This window comes from Coregonus lavaretus (genome assembly GCF_964263955.1).
Source record: "Coregonus lavaretus genome assembly, chromosome: 6".
NCBI classification, from domain to species: domain Eukaryota; kingdom Metazoa; phylum Chordata; class Actinopteri; order Salmoniformes; family Salmonidae; genus Coregonus; species Coregonus lavaretus.
The window spans coordinates 35,482,836-35,504,716 of record NC_139993.1 but is presented as its reverse complement, the minus strand read 5'-3'; the positions used below and the strand labels follow the sequence as shown (position 1 = coordinate 35,504,716).

General features: G+C 42.2%; 1 protein-coding gene across 1 annotated transcript in view; it reads right to left on the bottom strand.

Annotated features, from left to right (window-relative positions):
- LOC311130771 (potassium/sodium hyperpolarization-activated cyclic nucleotide-gated channel 2-like) overlaps positions 1-21,881 on the bottom strand; it is a gene marked incomplete at both ends in the record, with an annotated part of 71,183 nt that overhangs the window by 10,048 nt on the left and 39,254 nt on the right. The window contains one exon of the mRNA XM_084163565.1: positions 2,750-2,896. Within this exon, the coding sequence (XP_084019691.1) occupies positions 2,750-2,896 (147 nt within the window). The remainder of the gene's footprint in view (positions 1-2,749; positions 2,897-21,881) is intronic.

Sequence of the window (21,881 nt, the reverse complement as noted above, 5' to 3'; positions counted from 1 at the left end):
AATAACAACGACGAATACACAGATACGGTGACTGAGTTCATCAGGAAGTGTATAGGAGATGTTGTACCCACTGTGACTATTAAAACCTTCCCAAACCAGAAACCGTGGATAGATGGCAGCATTCACGCAAAACTGAAAACGCAAACCACCGCATTTAACCATGGCAAGGTGACTGGGAATATGGCTGAACACAAACAGTGTAGTTATTCCCTCCGTAAGGCAATCAAACAGTAAAAATGCCAGTTGAGAGACAATGTGGAGTTGCAATTCAACGGCTCAGACACAAGACGTATGTGGCAGGGTCTACAGACAATCACGGACTACAAAGGGAAAACCAGCCACGTCGCGGACACCGGCGTCTTCCTTCCAGACAAGCTAAACACCTTCTTCGCCCACTTTGAGGATAACACAGTGCCACCGACGCGGCCCGCTACCAAGGGCTGTTGGCTTTCCTTCTCGGTGGCCGACGTGAGTAAGACATTTAATAATGTTAACCCTAGCAAGGCTGCCGGCCCAGACGGCATACCTAGCCGCGTCCTCAGAGCATGCGCACACCAGCTGGCTGGAGTGTTTACGGACATATTCAATCTCTCCCTATCCCAGTCTGCTGTCCCCACTTGCTTCAAGATGTCCACCATTGTTCCTGTTCCCAAGAAAGCAAAGGTAACTGAACTAAATGACTATCGCCCCGTAGCACTCACTTCTGTCATCATGAAGTGCTTTGAGATGCTAGTTAAGGATCATATCACCTCTACCTTACCTGGCACCCTAGACCCACTTAAATTTGCTTACCGCCCCAATAGATCCACAGACAATGCAATCGCCATCGCACTGCACACTGCCCTATCCAATCTGGACAAGAGAAATACGTATGTAAGAATGCTGTTCATCGACAATAGCTCAGCATTCAACACCATAGTACCCTCCAAGCTCATCATTAAGCTCGGGGCCCTGGGTCTGAACCCCGCCCTATGCAACTGGGTCCTGGACTTCCTGATGGGCGGCCCCCAGGTGGTGAAGGTAGGAAACAACACCTCCACTTCGCTGATCCTCAACACAGGGGCCCCACAAGGGTGCGTGCTCAGCCCCCTCCTGTACTCCCTGTTCACCCATGACTGCGTGGCCACGCACACCTCCAACTCAAATCATCAAATTTGCAGACAACACAACAATAGTAGGCCTGATTACCAACAATGACGAGACAGCCTACAGGGAGGAGGTGAGGGCCCTGGGAGTGTGGTGCCAGGAAAATGACCTCTCACTCAACGTCAACAAAACAAAGGAGCTGATTGTGGACTTCAGGAAACAGCAGAGGGAGCACGCCCCTATCCACATCGACGGGACCGCAGTGGAGAAGGTGGAAAGCTTCCAGTTCCTTGGCGTACACATCACTGATGATCTGAAATGGTCCACCCACACAGACAGTGTGGTGAAGAAGGCGCAACAGGCTGAAGAAATTTGCCTTGGCACCTAAAACCCTCACAAACTTTTACAGATGCACAATTGAGAGCATCCTGTCGGGCTGTATCACCACCTGGTACGGCAACAGCACCACCCGCAACCGCAGGGCTCTCCAGAGGGTGGTGCGGTCTGCTCAACGCATCACCAGGGGCAAACTACCCGCCCTCCAAGACACCTGCAGCACCCGATGTCACAGGAAGGCCAAAAAGATAATCAAGGACAACAACCACCTGAGCCACTGCCTGTTCACCCCCGCTATAGTCCAGAAGGCGAGGTCAGTACAGGTGCATCAAAGCTGGGACAGAGAGACTGAAAAACAGCTTCTATCTCAAGGCCATCAGACTGTTAAATAGCCATCACTAGGCGGCTTCCACCCGGTTACGTAACCCTGCACCTTAGAGGCTGCGGCCCTATTACATAGACTTGAAATCACTGGCCACTTTAATAATGGAACACTAGTCACTTTAATAATGTTTACATATTTTTGCTTTACTCATCTCATATGTCTATACTGTATTCTATTCTGCTGTATTTTAGTCTATGCCACTCCAATATTGCTCATCCTCATATTTATATATTTCTTAATTCCATTCGTTTACTTTTAGATTTGTGTGTATTGTGTGTATTGTTGTGAATTGTTAAGATATTACTGCACTGTTGGAGCTAGAAACACAAGCATTTCGCTACACCCGTAATAACATCTGCTAAACATGTGTATGTGACCGATAACATTTGATTTGATTTGGCTACTTTGAAGAATCTAAAATCTAAAATATATTTTCATTTGTTTAACACTTTTTTTTAGTTACTACATGATTCCATATGTGTTTTTTCATAGTTTTGATGTTTTCACTATTATTCTACAATGTAGAAAATAGTAAAAATAAAGAAATCCCCTTGAATGAGTAGGTGTGTCTAAACTTTTGACTGGTACCCTGCACATTGACTCGGTACTGGTACTCCTTGTATATTGCCTTGTTATTGTTTTTATTGTGTTACTATTTCCTTTTTTATTTGGCAAATATTTGTCTTACTTTTTAACTCTGCGTTGTTGGGAATGGTCTCGTAGGTGAGCATTTCACTTTAAAGTCTACACCTGTTGTATTCGGCGCATGTGACCAATAAAGTTTGATTTGATTTTGAGTGATTTAAAAGAAGAGGTTCAGAACTTCAGAAGTTTGCCATCTTAATGGGCATATTTGTGAATACAATTTTTTTGTGTTCCTTTGTTCCTTTCTTTAAGTGTAAGACCTTGTCAGGGTTTTGATGGTGTGTTTGGTTGTTTTACCTCCCGCAGTGGTTCATTAAGCTCCTCCAGGATGCTCTCCTCATCAAACATCTTGCCCTGGTATCTGTGTTCGTAGTAGTCATGGATTTTCTGTCGGAAGTCAGCCGGCAGTTTGTGGAAAGACATGTACTGCTCCACTTGCTTGTACTAGAGAACAAGAAATAAAGGGAGAGGGAAAGCGAAAGAAAGAGTGAAGAAACAAGAGACACTCAAATTAGTATGATATGTTATGTTTGGTTACATAAGACAGAAGTTTACTTAAGACAAAAACTAAAGGAGGGTGGTTGGTCAGGCGTATAACGTCTAGCAACCCAACGGTTGCGTTCACGGACTACTTTAGCATTTTAGCTAATTAGCCACTTTACAACTACTTACTATCTTTTAGCTACTTTGCAACTACTTAGCATGTTAGCTAACCCTTCCCCTAACCTTAACCTTAATCCTAACCATAACCCTAACCTTAACTATCCTTAAGCCCTAAACCTAACCCCTAGCCTAGCTAACGTTAGCCACCTAGCTTATTTTAGCCACCTAGCTAATGTTAACCACAACAAATTGGAATTTGTAACATATCATACGTTAGCAAATTCGTAACATATTGTACGAATTGCAATTCGTAACATATCTTGAATTGTAATTCGTAACACACCATGCGAATTGTAATTTGTAACATTTCATACGAAATGGATGATGGACATCCACAAATGAATACATACCATACAAAACGTTACATATCATACTAATTTGAGTGCCCTGGATTTTCATTTACTATGTTACGTCTACCCCTGAGTCCAGGTTGATATAAATGGAGAATGTGGAATATGCTCTATAGCAGTGTCTCCGAACTCCGGTCCTCGAGTCAACAGCACACATTTTTGTTGTAGCGCGGTCAAAAACACCTGATTCAACTTGTCAAGAGCTTGATGTTTAGTTGACAAGTAGAATCAGTGTTGTCCGGGGCCACAACAATAATATGTACGGTTGGGGGTACTCACAGACTGGAGTTAGCACCTGCTTATTAAAGGAACAGTTCGTCCCAAAATTAAAGTTTGGCAGACGTTTACATGAGTTAGTCCAAAAGTCAATATTCAACGCCATCTGTACACAGCATAAAGCTTTAAAGCGTAATTCAGAGTCCACATACACAGAGACACGGTAGTGCGGCATCCCATTGTGACATAGCTACGTGGCTCTGAGACCACCGTCTGCAGAGGACGCACAGCCCGAATGTTCAACTCCCCAAATTCCCAACCAACGCGGCTCCAAGTACACGTCCTCTATTCATTTGAATGGGGTGAAGGTTGGAGAAATTACTTGAGCAGCGCTGAGAATTCAAAAAGTATGAAAGCCAACAGTCCAATATTCTAGAACACTGCTGTGCGTATGCATACACGTTTTGGACTCTGATAGATGCTTAGACAACGTTTGACAAATATACACTACTGTTCAAAAGTTTGGGGTCACTTAGAAATGTCCTTGTTTTTGAAAGAAAAGCAATTTTTTTGTTCATTAAAATTACATCAAATTGATCAGATATACAGTGTAGACATTGTTAATGTTGTAAATGGCTATTGTAGCTGGAAATGGCTGATTTTTAAATGGAATATCTACATAGGCGTACAGAGGCCCATTATCAGCAACCATCAGTCCTGTGTTCCAATGGCACGTTGTGTTTGCTAATCCAAGTTTATCGCTGTGTACTACTCCCTTCACAGAACAGCGCAAACTGGCTCTAACCAGAATAGAAAAAGGAGTGGGAGGCCCCGGTGCACAACTGAGCAAGAGGACAAATACATTAGAGTGTCTAGTTTGAGAAACAGACGCCTCACAGGTCCTCAACTGGCAGCTTCATTAAAATAGTACCCGCAAAACACCAGTCTCAACGTCAACAGTGAAGAGGCGACTCCGGGATGCTGACCTTCTAGGCAGAGTTGCAAAGAAAAAGCCATATCTCAGACTGACCAATAAAAAGAAAATATTAAGATGGACAAAATAACACAGACACTGGACAGAGGAAGAATGGAAAAAAGTGTTTTGGACAGACAAATCGAAGTTTGAGGTGTTCAGATCACAAAGAAGAACATTTGTGAGACGCAGACCAAATGAAAAGATGCTGGAGGAGTGCTTGATGCCATCTGTCAAGCATGGTGGAGGCAATGTGATGGTCTGGGGGTGCTTTGGTGGTGGTAAAGTGGGAGATTTGTACAGGGTAAAAGGGATCTTGAAGAAGGAAGGCTATCACTCCATTTTGCAACACCATGCCATACCATCTGGACGGCGCTTGATTGGAGCCAATTTCCTCCTACAACAGCTCCAAACTATGCAAGAACTATTTAGGGAAGAAGCAGTCAGCTGGTATTCTGTCTATAATGGAGAGGCCAGCACCGGATCTCAACCCTATTGAGCTGTTGTGGGAGCAGCTTGACCGTATGGTACGTAAGAAGTGCCCATCAAGCCAATCCAACTTGTGGGAGGTGCTTCAGGAAGCATGGGGTGAAATCTATTCAGATTACCTCAACAAATTGACAACTAGAATGCCAAAGGTCTGCAAGGCTGTAATTACTGCAAATGGAGGATTCTTTGACGAAAGAAAAGTTTGAAGGACACAATTATTATTTCAATTAAAAATCATTATTTCTAACCTTGTCAATGACTACATTTCCTGTGCAGTTTGCTATATTTCCTACTCAAACTCATCTCATGTATGTTTTCATGGAAAACAAGGACATTTCTAAGTGACCCCAAACTTTTGAACGGTAGTGTATATTTTAACCTAACTATTCTTTCAAGGTCATGAGGATATTAACACTAGTACTCAATACATTGTGGTCGTTGTATGCATTCTCATTCAATTAAATTCACCATAAACAACATATTGCATATCCCTGAAACCATGAGCTAAACATATGTAGTCCTATACCTCCTAGTGTACATTGAACATAAACATACAGTGCATTCGGAAAGTATTCAGACACCTTGACTTTATCCACATTTTGTTACGTTACAGCCTTATTCTAAAATGGATTAAATAAAACAAATTCCTCAAAAATCTACAAATAATACCCCATAATGACAAAGCAAAAACAGGTTTGTATAAATTTTTTGTACGTTTATAAAAAATAAAAAACAAATACCTTATTTATATATGTATTCAGACCCTTTGCTATGAGACTCGAAATTGAGCTTGGGTGCATCCTGTTTCCATTGATCATCCTTGAGATGTTTCTACAACTTGATTGGAGTCCACCTGTGGTAAATTCAAATGATTGGACATTGTTTGGAAAGGCACACACCTGTCTATATAAGGTCCCACAGTTGACAGTGCATGTCATTGCAAAAACAAGCCATGAGGTCGAAAGAATTGTCCGTAGAGCTCTGAGACAGGATTGTGTTGAGGCACAGATCTGGGGAAAGGTACCAAAAATTGTCTGCAGCATTGAAGGTCCCCAAGAACACAGTGGCCTCCATCATTCTTAAATGGAAGAAGTTTGGAACCACCAAGCCGCTTCCTAGAGCTGGCCGCCTGGCCAAACTGAGCAATCGGGGGAGAAGGGCCTTGATCAGGGAGGTGACCAAGAACCCTATGGTCACTCTGACAGAGCTCCAGAGTTCCTCTGTGGAGATGGGAGAACCTTCCAGAAGGTCAACCATCTCTGCAGCACTCCACCAATCAGGCCTTTATGGTAGAGTGGCCAGACGGAAGCCACTCCTCAGTAAAAGGCACATGACAGCCCGCTTGGAGTTTGCCAAAAGGCACCTAAAGGACTCTCAGACCATGAGATACAAGATTCTCTGGTCTGATGAAACCTGCCTACAGTGAAGCATGGTGGTGGCAGATTCATGTGTGGATGTTTTTCAGCTGCAGGGACTGGGAGACTAGTCAGGATCGAGGGAAAGATGAAAGGCGCAAAGTACAGAGAGATACTTGATGAAAACCTGCCCCAGAGTGCACTGGACCTCAGACTGGGGCGAAGGTTCACCTTCCAACAGGAAAACGACCCTAAGCACACAGCCAAGACAACGCAGGAGTGGCTTCGGGACAAGTCTCTGAATGTCCTTGAGTGGCCCAGCCAAAGCCCGGACTTGAACCCGATCTAACATATCTGGAGAGACCTGAAAATAGCTGTGCAGCGACGCTCCCCATCCAACCTGACAGAGCTTGAGAGGATCTGCAGAGAAGAATGGGAGAAACTCCCCAAATACAGGTGAGAAGCTTGTAGCGTCATACCCAAGAAGACTCCAGGCTGTAATGACTGGCAAAGCTGCTTCAACAAAGTACTGAGTAAAGGGTATGAACATTTATGTAAATTTAATATTTCCATTTTTAATATTTAATAAATTTGCAAAAAATTCTAAAAACCTGTTTTTGCTTTGTCATTATGGGGCATTGTGTGTAGAATGATGAGGGAAAAAAACAATTTAATCCATTTTAATAAGACTGTAACATAACAAAATGTGGAAAAAGTAAAGGGGTCTGAATACTTTCCGAATGCACCTGTACATAGGGAAGACAGGGAAGACACGTTTACAGCAATCACCTGACCTATATATGCTACAGAGCTGCTGGGAGAGGGAAAACATTTAGTTGTTGAGGAAAAGTGACAGCTCCAGAAATCCCCAGAGATTTCCTACATTTACATCATTTACTGTGTCAGAGTATGTTAGATGTGTACCAGGCTCTATTTGACATATATTCAACCACAGGCCTGCTCTCAGTCAACACAAACCAATATAACACTGCCACAACTGTTTAACTGGCTACAGTAGTCATATTATTGGACATGGAACCATTCTTTGGCATGATGATGATGACTGTATTCAGTGGATTACAGGGTACATTATTAATTGGAGCAACATGCATTCCTGTACTTGGATACTATTCTAAGAGGCATAGATGTAAGTTATTTCCAGTGGAATTGATGGGTATTTGCACAGGGGTAGTTTACAATTCTGATCTGATGTTTGTAAAGTGGTGACTTGGCTGTAGTACTCTAAGTACACTCTATGCTTGTTCATAGAGAGAAGATCCCTGCTCAAATGGAATTTCAATGATTCAAACCATTTTCAGTGTTAAAATCCAGTGTTTCATTCTCTCTTTGAGGTAGCTGCCAATCAAATTGTGTCAATTGTGCCTCATCAAAACATATTTAACGCCTGGTTTTATGAAAAAATATACTGTAGTCACAGTAGTGTAAAATGGTGCCCTTTCATGTATACAGTCTCTGTTGCTGCAACTGAAGAATAAGCAGGGTATTTGCTCATCCATTGAAGGCGTCGTCTTTGTTTCATAAGAGCAGTAAATTAGGTTTTATTCAAGTTTCAAGCATCACTGGGTTTCAGTAAACAATGCACACTCCTGTCACACACACAACGTCAAGCACAAGGGCAGAGAAGAAGGTAGCTTAATCATGTGACTTAGCTGTGTATTAGAACAGTACAGTGAACAACCCCCTTCCAACCACGGACAACCTTTTCAGCTTCCGTTTAATTATAAAACATGAATAGAGTACTGTACAGATGCAGAAACAGCCAGACAAAATGGGGAAATATGTTGCATTTGTAATCAACAGCCTTGGTTTTCATACCACCCACCAGTCCCCACCCATCATGACATGACATATAGAGTCATAGTGACTAATTGACAAACCACATGGGCTGATAATAGTCTAGTAATGCTAGCCCCATCTGAAGAAGGAGGATTTTTCATAAGCTATCTCTCTCTCCTTCTCCATATTGTTCTCTCTCTCTCTCTGGGGTTGGGTTAAATGCGGAAGACACATTTCAGTTGAATGCATTCAGTTGTGCAACTGACTAGATATCCCCCTTTCCCTTTCCATTCCCTTTCTCTCTGACTGGGTTCAGCTGTGAAACATTGCTGCAGTATAGATTCAGTACTCACTACTGGACTCACTAAGGAGGAGGTCTAGGGCCAATCCAACCACCTCAAGGGCTTTGGTTCCTCTCCCTCTCTGCCCCAACATGGAACAGGCATTTTGTTGCCTTCTTTATGTATGGGCCTGGGGGAGGTATATCTTTTTTAGTCCAGGCTATATGTGAAAATTATAACTTTTTCATGAAAGCATGAAACTTGGTACACTTGTACAGTTTAGGGTCCTGAACATTTTCAGAAAGGGAGACATTGCAAAAACGCCTAGCCGGACAACGCCATAGCCGGACAATGTATTTCCTTCATATCTGCTAAACCAAACATGATAACACAGAAAAGGTGATGTCTACAGCTATGTTTTGATGGTCAATGATTACATTGGTGCCAAGTACAACATCATAAACAGTTCAGATTATTATATAATGGTGAACTTGGGTAAATCATGGCAAAGAAATCCAATTAAATAGCTGTTTCTGACAACATACACAATATAATATTGTCTGTTTTTGGAAATCTATAAATACAGTTGAAGTCGAAGTTTACATACACCTTAGCCAAATACATTTAAACTCAGTTTTTCACAATTCCTGACATTTTATTTTAAGAATGTGAAATGTCACAATAATAGTAGAGAGAATGATTTATTTCAGGTTTTATTTATTTAATCACATTCCCAGTGGGTCAGAAGTTACAATACAATCAATTAGTATTTGGTAGCATTGCCTTTCAATTGTTTAACTTGGGTCAAACGTTTCGGGTAGCCTTCCACAAGCTCCCACAATAAGTTGGGTGAATTTCGGCCCATTCCTCCTGACAGAGCTGGTGTAACTGAGTCAGGTTTGTAGGCCTCCTTGCTCGCACACGCTTTTTCAGTTCTGCCCACAAATGTTCTATAGGATTGAGGTCAGGGCTTTGTGATGACTACTCCAATACCTTGACTTTGTTGTCCTTAAGCCATTTTGCCACAACTTTAGAAGTATGCTTGGGGTCATTGTCCATTTGGAAGATCCATTTTCAACCAAGCTTTAACTTCCTGACTGATGTCTTGAGATGTTGCTTCAATATATCCACATCATTTTCCTTCCTCATGATGCCATCTATTTTGTGAACTGCACCAGTCCCTCCTGCAGCAAAGCACCCCCACAGCATGATGCTGCCACCCCCGTGCTTCACAGTTGGGATGGTGTTCTTCGGCTAGCAAGCAACCCCATTTTTTCTCCAAACATAACGATGGTCATTATGGCCAAACAGTTCTATTTTTGTTTCATCAGTCCAGAGGACATTTCTCAAAAAAGTACGATCTTTGTCCCCATGTGCAGTTGCAAACCCTAGTCTGGCTTTTCTATGGCGGTTTTGGGGCAGTGGCTTCTTCCTTGCTGAGCGGCCTTTCAGGTTATGTCGATATAAGACTCGTTTTACTGTGGATATAGATACTTTTGTATCTGTTTCCTCCAGCATCTTCACAAGGTCCTTTACTATTGTTCTGGGATTGATTTGCACTTTCCGCACCAAAGTACGTTCATCTCTCGGAGACAGAACATGTCTCCTTCCTGAGCGGTATGACGCCTGCGTGGTCCCATGGTGTTTATACTTGCGTACTATTGTTTGTACAGATGAACGTGGTACCTTCAGGCGTTTGGAAATTGCTCCCAAGGATGAACCAGACTTGTGGCGGTCTACCTTCTTTGCTGATTTCTTTTGATTTTCCCATGATGTCAAGCAAAGGAGCACTGAGTGTGAAGGTAGGCCTTGAAATACATCCACAGGTACACCTCCAATTGACTCTAAAGATGTCAATTAGCCTATCAGAAGCTTCTAAAGCCATGACATCATTTTCTGGAATTTTCCAAGCTGTTTAAAGGCACAGTCAACTTAGTGTAACTTCTGACCCACTGGAATTGTGATACAGTGAATTATAAGTGAAATAATCTGTCTGTAAACAATTGTTGGAAAAAAGACTTGTGTCATGCACAAAGTAGATGTTCTAACCGACTTGTGGAAAATTGTGGAGTGGTTGAGAAACGAGTTTTAATGACTCCAACCTAAGTGTATGTAAACTTCCGACTTCAACTGTATTTAGCTTTTTCATTGAACATAGCAGTTAGTCATACAGTGTATAGTCATACTGATTATCGTTTATAGTGATTGGCTCTGAATGCGAAGACAATTTTATGAACTTTTCACAAGCCTACTAATATGACTACCTTGCTTGTAATATTTCACACCACTTTATATTGGCAATATGAAATGTGTGCTGAAATTGATTGTTCCTGTCAAGTTACATGGCCACTCCCATCGTATAATATTTTCAGGGCGGTGCCATGCGTGGATGAACAATACAGCACGCATCACAGAAGACTATCTCCACCAGTGGAGGCTCCTCAGAGGAGGAAGGGGAGGACCATCCTCCTCAGTGAATTTCATAAAAATAGTGAAACATTTAAAAAGTTATCATTTTTAGATAAAACTATACTAAATATATTCACGTCACCAAATAATTGATTAAAACACTGTTTTGCTATGAAGGTCTACAGTAGCTTCAACAGCACTCTGTAGAGTAGCACCATGGTGTAGCCGGAAGACAGCTAGCTTCCGTCCTCCTCTGGGTACATTGACTTCAATACAAAACCTAGGAGGCTCATGGTTCTCAACCCCTTCCATAGACGTACACAGTAATTATGACAACTTCCGTAGGACGTCCTCCAACCTATCACAGCATGAACTGGCATGTTGTCCACACTATCAAAGGATCAGAGAATGAATCTAGTACTGAAAGCCTACGCTACAGCTAGCTAGCACTGCAGTGCATAAAATGTGGTGAGTAGTTCACTCACAGAGAGAAAGAAAATAGTTAAACTGTTTTGAACAAATTAATTTCTTCAAAAATGAAGGAGAAGCAAGAGAGAGAGAGAGAGAGATATATTTCGTCATTTCTTTTAACTTTCACCTACTTAGCTAGCAAATGCAGCTAGCTAGCTAGTTTAGCCTACTCAAAGACCCAGCTCAAACAAAATAATGCTATGTTAGCTAGCTGGCTATCACTATCCAACACACCATCGGAACTCTTCCAAATCAAGGTAAGCTTTTGTTTTTTACTAATTTATTGCCACCTGGGCCCACCCATGTAACTGCTAAGCCGCTTATTCAACTGCTTACTAACTGTACACGAACATTACTGCATGATTGTAGCGAGTTTACTAATGCATTAATTCTATTAGCTATGTTGACTAGGACTTTACTTTAGCTATTATGGTGAAACGATGTAGGCTGTGTGTAGCGGTTATGATATGGTTTGTCTTGGAAAGGTTTTTTCGCCTAGTCACATACAGCTGGTTTGTTGTGCATTGAAGTCCACAAGCAAAGGGAAAAGGTGAGAGGGGGAGAGCACATAGATGCGAGAAGAAATACAACGTGGCTGCTATGAAAGTTAACTGTGTTTATGTGTGATCAGGGGTTGTTGTAAAACCTTTCTTAAACAGAAGCAAACGGAACGAAACATGGATAAACATACCTGGATTTGTCCAATAGAAACTGTTGGACAAATGATGACACCCTAGATCAGCTAGATGCAGGCAAGAGTGTGCAAGGCGGTATTGAATGTGTCACTGTCTATCCATGTGTCACTGTCTGTCACCTAAACATTTTCTCTCAACCTGTGTGCACCTAAGTTGTAAACTTTCATTCATAGGCTAGGTTGTAGCAACCTCATGATGGGTATAGGGAAAATTAGAGTACCATGTAGTAGCCTAAATCTATCAATGTTACATTGAACTGGGTGAATGCAATATGAATGACAGTCATCCAATATGCTGTAATAGAAATAAGGCCATGCTCATGAGAAAGAAAAATGGTCCTCCCTCATCTTAAACGGCACCGACCGCCACTGATCTCCACGTGTGTGTGATTATGCAGTTGGAGAATTCAGTACAGCATCATCAGACTTGTCATACATGCAAACTCAATTCTTTAATAATTTATAGTGCTGATGTGTTCCATGCAGGTCAATGGCCCATCCCAACACGCAGGATGTATATGAATGGATGAATGGGAAGATGGGCGCAACAACAACCTGTGTGTGATGGGACGGCAACTTGGCCAAGGAAATGTGTTTGTCACTGCTGAGGTGGTGAGGTGACATATGGACAGTTTGATGTGATGAGATGTGACCCTGTCCGCCTCCATCGCCTGGTTTCATCATGTTACTCTCTTCAGCAGAGAGTCCTTCCTCTCAACCCTCTTTCCCTTTATACCTCTATCTACTCTCTCTACATCTGCCTCCCTCACCCTTCTCTCCATTCTACCATACTATACCTCTATCTCCTCTTTACCTGTACCTTCTCTCTCTATCTATCCTCTATATCACTGTCATCTATCTTCCTCTCTCTCCTCTCTACCTCTCTTTCCTCTATCCTTGTCATTTCTCTTTCTCTCTCTTCTTTTTCTCTTCTCGACCCATCTCTCCTCTCTACCTCCCTCCTCTCTATGCCCTCTTCTCTCTACCCCTCCCTTTCTACCTCTCCTCGTGTTTTGTTTTTGTTGTGAATAACTTGGATGGCAGGTTGAGCTGGGCCAGGCCCATGTTATATGCCCGTGAGTGTCGTAGGGTGATATGGCAGTTTTTTTGGCGTATGAATGTGCTTCCCTGCATCTCTGCCTGCAATTCTTCGCAGTCCTGATAGAGGATAGAGTTCAATGTTAATGCTGACCCTGAGCTCACAGATAGGCTTTATGTCTGTTGACTCACTGCTAGAGTAGTCAGTCTTACTGGGGGCTTGTGGTTGACAAGCCACGTATGTAGCCTATATAAACTCAGCAAAAAAAGAAACGTCCTCTCACTGTCAACTGCGTTTATTTTCAGCAAACTTAACCTTTGTAAATATTTGTATGAACATAACAAGATTCAACAATATAGAGACATAAACTGAACAAGTTCCACAGACATGTGACTAACAGAAATTGAATAATGTGTCCCTCTGTGTTTCATAACTTTCCTTCAATTCGTAAGAGGCTGAATCTATCTTACCGGAGAAAGCATCTGAGCAAGCGAAACAGAACCCCTCTGTCTCTGTATGTGTAGCCCATCCATCTGATGCTGTTTGATCAAAAAGAGTATGACATTGTTGCCGCCCTTGGCATTGAATGCAAGGGAAGCCAGCGAGCGTTTGGCCTGCCTTGATAAAAAAAAGTATAAAATAATAGCCAATCAGCGTTGAGCTAAACTGAGGGAGCTCAACTGTGAATGGTACTGGCGCACCAAAAAAAGTGTCAAGGGAAGCCAGTTTGGATTTGGCTTCACACCAAACACATTGAGCACAAAACGTCATTAACAGGAAAAACTTGAATTGTTGCATCTCGTTGTGCTGTTGTCCTCCGGTGGCTAGCTAAAATTGGCCCTTTCCTAAATTAGCCATGGATGAAGATAGGGATTTGGACTTATTTTTACTTAATTCTCTATACTGGCCAATGATTATAACGTCGATGCTGATCCAACCATAAATACATACATTGTGCCCCTGGCCTGAGAGGATGGAAGTTCAATATGTAGCTAGATATAGTAGGCTAATGTTAATGAAATGGCTCATCGTTGCCCATGAAAGGAAGTTAGGCTAGAGAGCAAACATTTTAGCCAGGTAGCCTAGGACAACAAAAACTATGACAGAGTCATAGACCATTTTGTCAACATGAAAGAGAGGAGGATGGCATTGGCGTTTCTCTACAAGTAGGGTGAGTCGACATGTTTTTTCTACTTGCACAAATGCATGCACAAACACACACACACACAGAAATCAGAACTATGGACAGTACATATTACCTCAACTAGCCGGTGCCCCCGCACATTGACTCTGCAACGGTACCCCCCTGTATATATAGCCTCCCTACTGTTATTTTATTTTACTTCTGCTCTTTTTTTTTTCTCAACACTTTTTTTTGTTGTTGTTTTATTTTTACTTTTTTGTTAAAAATAAAATGCACTGTTGGTTAAGGGCTGTAAGTAAGCATTTCACTGTGATGTCTGCACCTGTTGTATTCGGCGCATGTGACCAATACAATTTGATTTGATTTGATCATATTTCGTTTACGTTGATTGAATTCAATTGTTTTTGGTATCTTTTAGTTGTCACTCTACTAGACTATGCATAGGTGATTTGATGATGTTGAAATGTTTAAGTTGAAATGGTGCTGGAATAGTGGAACTTGCGGTAACTCTCTGTGGTTCTAAATCAATATTTGTTTAGTAGTCCGAAAATGTTTGCACAGTTTGGATTGATTGATTGATTTTATTTGTCAGTAAAAAAAAATATATATACAGTGGGGAGAACAAGTATTTGATACACTGCCGATTTTGCAGGTTTTCCTACTTACAAAGCATGTAGAGGTCTGTAATTTTTATCATAGGTACACTTCAACTGTGAGAGACGGAATCTAAAACAAAAGTCCAGAAAATCACATTGTATGATTTTTAAGTAATTAATTTGCATTTTATTGCATGACATAAGTATTTGATACATCAGAAAAGCAGAACTTAATATTTGGTACAGAAACCTTTGTTTGCAATTACAGAGATCATACGTTTCTTGTAGGTCTTGACCAGGTTTGCACACACTGCAGCAGGGATTTTGGCCCACTCCACCATACAGACCTTCTCCAGATCCTTCAGGTTTCGGGGCTGTCGTTGGGCAATACGGACTTTCAGCTCCCTCCAAAGATTTTCTATTGGGTTCAGGTCTGGAGATTGGCTAGGCCACTCCAGGACCATGAGATGCTTCTTACAGAGCCACTCCTTAGTTGCCCTGGCTGTGTGTTTTGGGTCGTTGTCATGCTGGAAGACCCAGCCACGACCCATCTTCAATGCTCTTACTGAGGGAAGGAGGTTGTTGGCCAAGATCTCGCGATACATGGCCCCATCCATCCTCCCCTCAATACGGTGCAGTCGTCCTGTCCCCTTTGCAGAAAAGCATCCCCAAAGAATGATGTTTCCACCTCCATGCTTCACGGTTGGGATGGTGTTCTTGGGGTTGTACTCATCCTTCTTCTTCCTCCAAACACGGCGAGTGGAGTTTAGACCAAAAAGCTATATTTTTGTCTCATCAGACCACATGACCTTCTCCCATTCCTCCTCTGGATCATCAAGATGGTCATTGGCAAACTTCAGACGGGCCTGGACATGCGCTGGCTTGAGCAGGGGGACCTTACGTGCGCTGCAGAATTTTAATCCATGACGGCGTAATGTGTTACTAATGGTTTTCTTTGAGACTGTGGTCCCAGCTCTCTTCAGGTCATTGACCAGGTCCTGCCGTGTAGTTCTGGGCTGATCCCTCACCTTCCTCATGATCATTGATGCCCCACGAGGTGAGATCTTGCATGGAGCCCCAGACCGAGGGTGATTGACCGTCATCTTGAACTTCTTCCATTTTCTAATAATTGCGCCAACAGTTGTTGCCTTCTCACCAAGCTGCTTGCCTATTGTCCTGTAGCCCATCCCAGCCTTGTGCAGGTCTACAATTTTATCCCTGATGTCCTTACACAGCTCTCTGGTCTTGGCCATTGTGGAGAGGTTGGAGTCTGTTTGATTGAGTGTGTGGACAGGTGTCTTTTATACGGGTAACGAGTTCAAACAGGTGCAGTTAATACAGGTAATGAGTGGAGAACAGCATGGCTTCTTAAAGAAAAACTAAGAGGTCTGTGAGAGCCGGAATTCTTACTGGTTGGTAGGTGATCAAATACTTATGTCATGCAATAAAATGCAAATTAATTACTTAAAAATCATACAATGTGATTTTCTGGATTTTAGTTTTAGATTCCGTCTCTCACAATTGAAGTGTACCTATGATAAAAATTACAGACCTCTACATGCTTTGTAAGTAGGAAAACCTGCAAAATCGGCAGTGTATCAAATACTTGTTCTCCCCATTGTATACACAAAGATTTTTTCAAGTGACCAGGATTGCACAATAAAGTCAGATACTTTTTTCCATTGTTGTCCCTATTTTTTATATAAATACATGTACAATTACATAAATACATATACAATTACAGTGGGGGAAAAAAGTATTTAGTCAGCCACCAATTGTGCAAGTTCTCCCACTTAAAAAGATGAGAGAGGCCTGTAATTTTCATCATAGGTACACGTCAACTATGACAGACAAATTGAGAAAAAAAAATCTCCGAAAATCACATTGTAGGATTTTTTATGAATTTATTTGCAAATTATGGTGGAAAATAAGTATTTGGTCACCTACAAACAAGCAAGATTTCTGGCTCTCACATACCTGTAACTTCTTCTTTAAGAGGCTCCTCTGTCCTCCACTCGTTACCTGTATTAATGGCACCTGTTTGAACTTCTTATCAGTATAAAATACACCTGTCCACAACCTCAAACAGTCACACTCCAAACTCCACTATGGCCAAGACCAAAGAGCTGTCAAAGGACACCAGAAACAAAATTGTAGACCTGCACCAGGCTGGGAAGACTGAATCTGCAATAGGTAAGCAGCTTGGTTTGAAGAAATTAACTGTGGGAGCATTTATTAGGAAATGGAAGACATACAAGACCACTGATAATCTCGATCTGGGGCTCCACGCAAGATCTCACCCTGTGGTGTCAAAATGATCACAAGAACGGTGAGCAAAAATCCCAGAACCACACGGGGGGACCTAGTGAATGACCTGCAGAGAGCTGGGACCAAAGTAACAAAGCCTACCATCAGTAACACACTACGCCGCCAGGGACTCAAATCCTGCAGTGCAAGACGTGTCCCCCTGCTTAAGCCAGTACATGTCCAGGCCCGTCTGAAGTTTGCTAGAGTGCATTTGGATGATCCAGAAGAGGATTGGGAGAATGTCATATGGTCAGATGAAACCAAAATAGAACTTTTTGGTAAAAACTCAACTCGTCGTGTTTGGAGGACAAAGAATGCTGAGTTGCATCCAAAGAACACCATACCTACTGTGAAGCATGGGGGTGGAAACATCATGCTTTGGGGCTGTTTTTCTGCAAAGGGACCAGGACGACTGATCCGTGTAAAGGAAAGAATGAATGGGGCCATGTATCGTGAGATTTTGAGTGAAAACCTCCTTCCATCAGCAAGGGCATTGAAGATGAAACGTGGCTGGGTCTTTCAGCATGACAATGATCCCAAACACACCGCCCGGGCAACGAAGTAGTGGCTTCGTAAGAAGCATTTCAAGGTCCTGGAGTGGCCTAGCCAGTCTCCAGATCTCAACCCCATAGAAAATCTTTGGAGGGAGTTGAAAGTCCGTGTTGCCCAGCGACAGCCCCAAAACATCACTGCTCTAGAGGAGATCTGCATGGAGGAATGGGCCAAAATACCAGCAACAGTGTGTGAAAACCTTGTGAAGACTTACAGAAAACGTTTGACCTGTGAATTGCCAAAAAAGGGTATATAACAAAGTATTGAGAAACTTTTGTTATTGACCAAATACTTATTTTCCACCATAATTTGCAAACAAATTCATAAAAAATCCTACAATGTGATTTTCTGGAAACATTTTTCTCATTTTGTCTGTCATAGTTGACATGTACCTATGATGAAAATTACAAGCCTCTCTCATCTTTTTAAGTGGGAGAACTTGCACAATTGGTGGCTGACTAAATACTTTTTTCCCCCACTGTAAGTATTTGATCACCTACCAACCAGTAAGAATTCCGACTCTCACAGACCTGTTAGTTTTTCTTTAAGAAGCCCTCCTGTTTTCCACTCATTACCTGTATTAACTGCACCTGTTTGAACTCGTTACCTGTATAAAAGACACCTGTCCACACACTCAATCAAACAGACTCCAACCTCTCCACAATGGCCAAGACCAGAGAGCTGTGTAAGGACATCAGGGATAAAATTGTAGACCCGCACAAGGCTGGGATGGGCTACAGGACAATAGGCAAGCAGCTTGGTGAGAAGGCAACAACTGTTGGCGCAATTATTAGAAAATGGAAGAAGTTCAAAATGACGGTCAATCACCCTCGGTCTGGGGCTCCATGCAAGATCTCACCTCGTGGGGCATCAATGATCATGAGGAAGGTGAGGGATCAGCCCAGAACTACACAGCAGGATCTGATCAATGACCTGAAGAGACCTGAGACCACAGTCTCAAAGAAAACCATTAGTAACACACTACGCCGTCATGGATTAAAATCCTGCAGCGCACGCAAGGTCCCCCTGCTCAAGCCAGCGCATGTCCAGGCCCGTCTGAAGTTTGCCAATGACCATCTGGATGATCCAGAGGAGGAATGGGAGAAGGTCATGTGGTCTGATGAGACAAAAATTTAGCTTTTTGGTCTAAACTCCACTCGCCGTGTTTGGAGGAAGAAGAAGGATGAGTACAACCCCAAGAACACCATCCCAACCGTGAAGCATGGAGGTGGAAACATCATTCTTTGGGGATGCTTTTCTACAAAGGGGACAGGACGACTGCACCGTATTGAGGGGAGGATGGATGGGGCCATGTATCGCAAGATCTTGGCCAACAACCTCCTTCCCTCAGTAAGAGCATTGAAGATGGGTCGTGGCTGGGTCTTCCAGCATGACAACGACCCGAAACACACAGCCAGGGCAACTAAGGAGTGGCTCCGTAAGAAGCATCTCAAGGTCCTGGAGTGGCCTAGCCAATCTCCAGACCTGAACCCAATAGAAAATCTTTGGAGGGAGCTGAAAGTCCGTATTGCCCAGCGACAGCCCCGAAACCTGAAGGATCTGGAGAAGGTCTGTATGGTGGAGTGGGCCAAAATCCCTGCTGCAGTGTGTGCAAACCTGGTCAAGACCTACAAGAAACGTATGATCTCTGTAATTGCAAACAAAGGTTTCTGTACCAAATATTAAGTTCTGCTTTTCTGATGTATCAAATACTTATGTCATGCAATAAAATGCAAATTAATTACTTAAAAATCATACAATGTGATTTTCTGGACTTTTGTTTTAGATTCCGTCTCTCACAGTTGAAGTGTACCTATGATAAAAATTACAGACCTCTACATGCTTTGTAAATAGGAAAACCTGCAAAATCTGCAGTGTTTCAAATACTTGTTCTCCCCACTGTAGATTGCTAAATAGTTGGGAAGAGATTTTTGACGTACTGATTCCATGGCACATGGTTTATGAACTGATATGTAAAACGACACTGGATTCAAAACTTTGAATTTTTCAATTAAAATTATTATACAAATTTCTTGCAACCAATAGAATGTTATTTATATGGGGGACACAACCTTCCCAGCTCTGCAGATTTTGCTGCGAAGAGACAGAATCATTAGATCATTTGTTTTGGTACTGTCCATATGTAGCTTGTTTTTGGTCACAGGTCCAGGAATGGCTGAAGAATTTAAATATTTACCTGGAGCTAACACTGCAGATAGCACTACTGGGTGATCTGAAAAGTCATAGTCACTCAATCAATAATATAATAATATTTTTAGCAAAAATGTTTATTTTCAATTTACAATCTGTAGAAACAATGAGAATAGAAAGGTTGAAACATCACAGCACAGTTGAAAAATATATGGCAAATATAAATCCAATATGGATGGTGTTAAAATATAGATGAGAGGGGTTGAATGGAGTTGAAGGTTGGGACTAATAACAACTAATAACAACAAGATAACTAATGTAAAACATACTGTGTCCGTAAAACGTATATAGGTTAAGAACTTTTGTGAAAGAGCACAGTTCGAAAGATATGGCAAATAGAAATCAAACCGGATGGACGTCCGAAATAGATGGGAGAGGTTGACGGTAGAGGAAGGACAGGAGTAAAAACAAACAAAACATAACTTTTGTAAAATAGACCGTGTCCATAAAATTTATATAGTATGTATAAGCTGGAAGTAGAGGCTTAAGCGTTGTTGTTCACTAGTTTACTCCAATTAGGGGAGGGGTGGGAGGGTTAGAAAGTAATAAAGGAAAATATATATTTTTTAAAGGATATGTATATATATGTATGTATATATATTTATGTGTATACAGTGAGGGAAAAAAGTATTTGATCCCCTGCTGATTTTGTACGTTTGCCCACTGACAAAGAAATGATCAGTCTATAATTTTAATGGTAGGTTTATTTGAACAGTGAGAGACAGAATAACAACAAAAGAATCCAGAAAAATGCATGTCAAAAATTTTACAAATTGATTTACATTTTAATGAGGGAAATAAGTATTTGACCCCTCTGCAAAACATGACTTAGTACTTGGTGGCAAAACCCTTGGTGGCAATCACAGAGGTCAGACATTTCTTGTAGTTGGCCACCAGGTTTGTACACATCTCAGGAGGGATTTTGTCCCACTCCTCTTTGCAGATCTTCTCCAAGTCATTAAGGTTTCGAGGCTGACGTTTGGCAACTCAAATCTTCAGCTCCCTCCACAGATTTCCAATGGGATTAAGGTCTGGAGACTGGCTAGGCCACTCCAGGACCTTAATGTGCCTCTTCTTGAGCCACTCCTTTGTTGCCTTGGCCGTGTGTTTTGGGTCATTGTCATGCTGGAATACCCATCCATGACCCATTTTCAATGCCCTGGCTGAGGGAAGGAGGTTCTCACACAAGATTTGACGGTACCTGGCCCCGTCCATCGTCCCTTTGATGCGGTGAAGTTGTCCTGTCCCCTTAGCAGAAAAACACCCCCAAAGCATAATGATTCCACCTCCATGTTTGACGGTGGGGATGGTGTTCTTGGGGTCATAGGCAGCATTCCTCCTCCTCCAAACACGGCGAGTTGAGTTGATGCCAAAGAGCTCCATTTTGGTCTCATCTGACCACAACACTTTCAGCCAGTTCTCCTCTGAATCATTCAGATGTTCATTGGCAAACTTCAGACGGGCATGTATATGTGCTTTCTTGAGCATGGGGACCTTGCGGGCGCTGCAGGATTTCAGTCCTTCACGGCGTAGTGTATTACCAATTGTTTTCTTGGTGACTATGGTCCCAGGTGCCTTGTGATCATTGACAAGATCCTCCCGTGTAGTTCTGGGCTGATTCCTCACCATTCTCATGATCATTGCAACTACACGAGGTGAGATCTTGCATGGAGCCCCAGGCCGAGTGAGATTGACAGTTATTTTGTGTTTCTTCCATTTGCGAATAATCGCACCAACTGTTATCACCTTCTCACCAAGCTGCTTGGCGATGGTCTTGTAGCCCATTCCAGCCTTGTGTAGGTCTATAATCTTGTCCCTGACATCCTTGGAGAGCTCTTTGGTCCTGGCCATGGTGGAGAGTTTGGAATCTGATTGATTGATT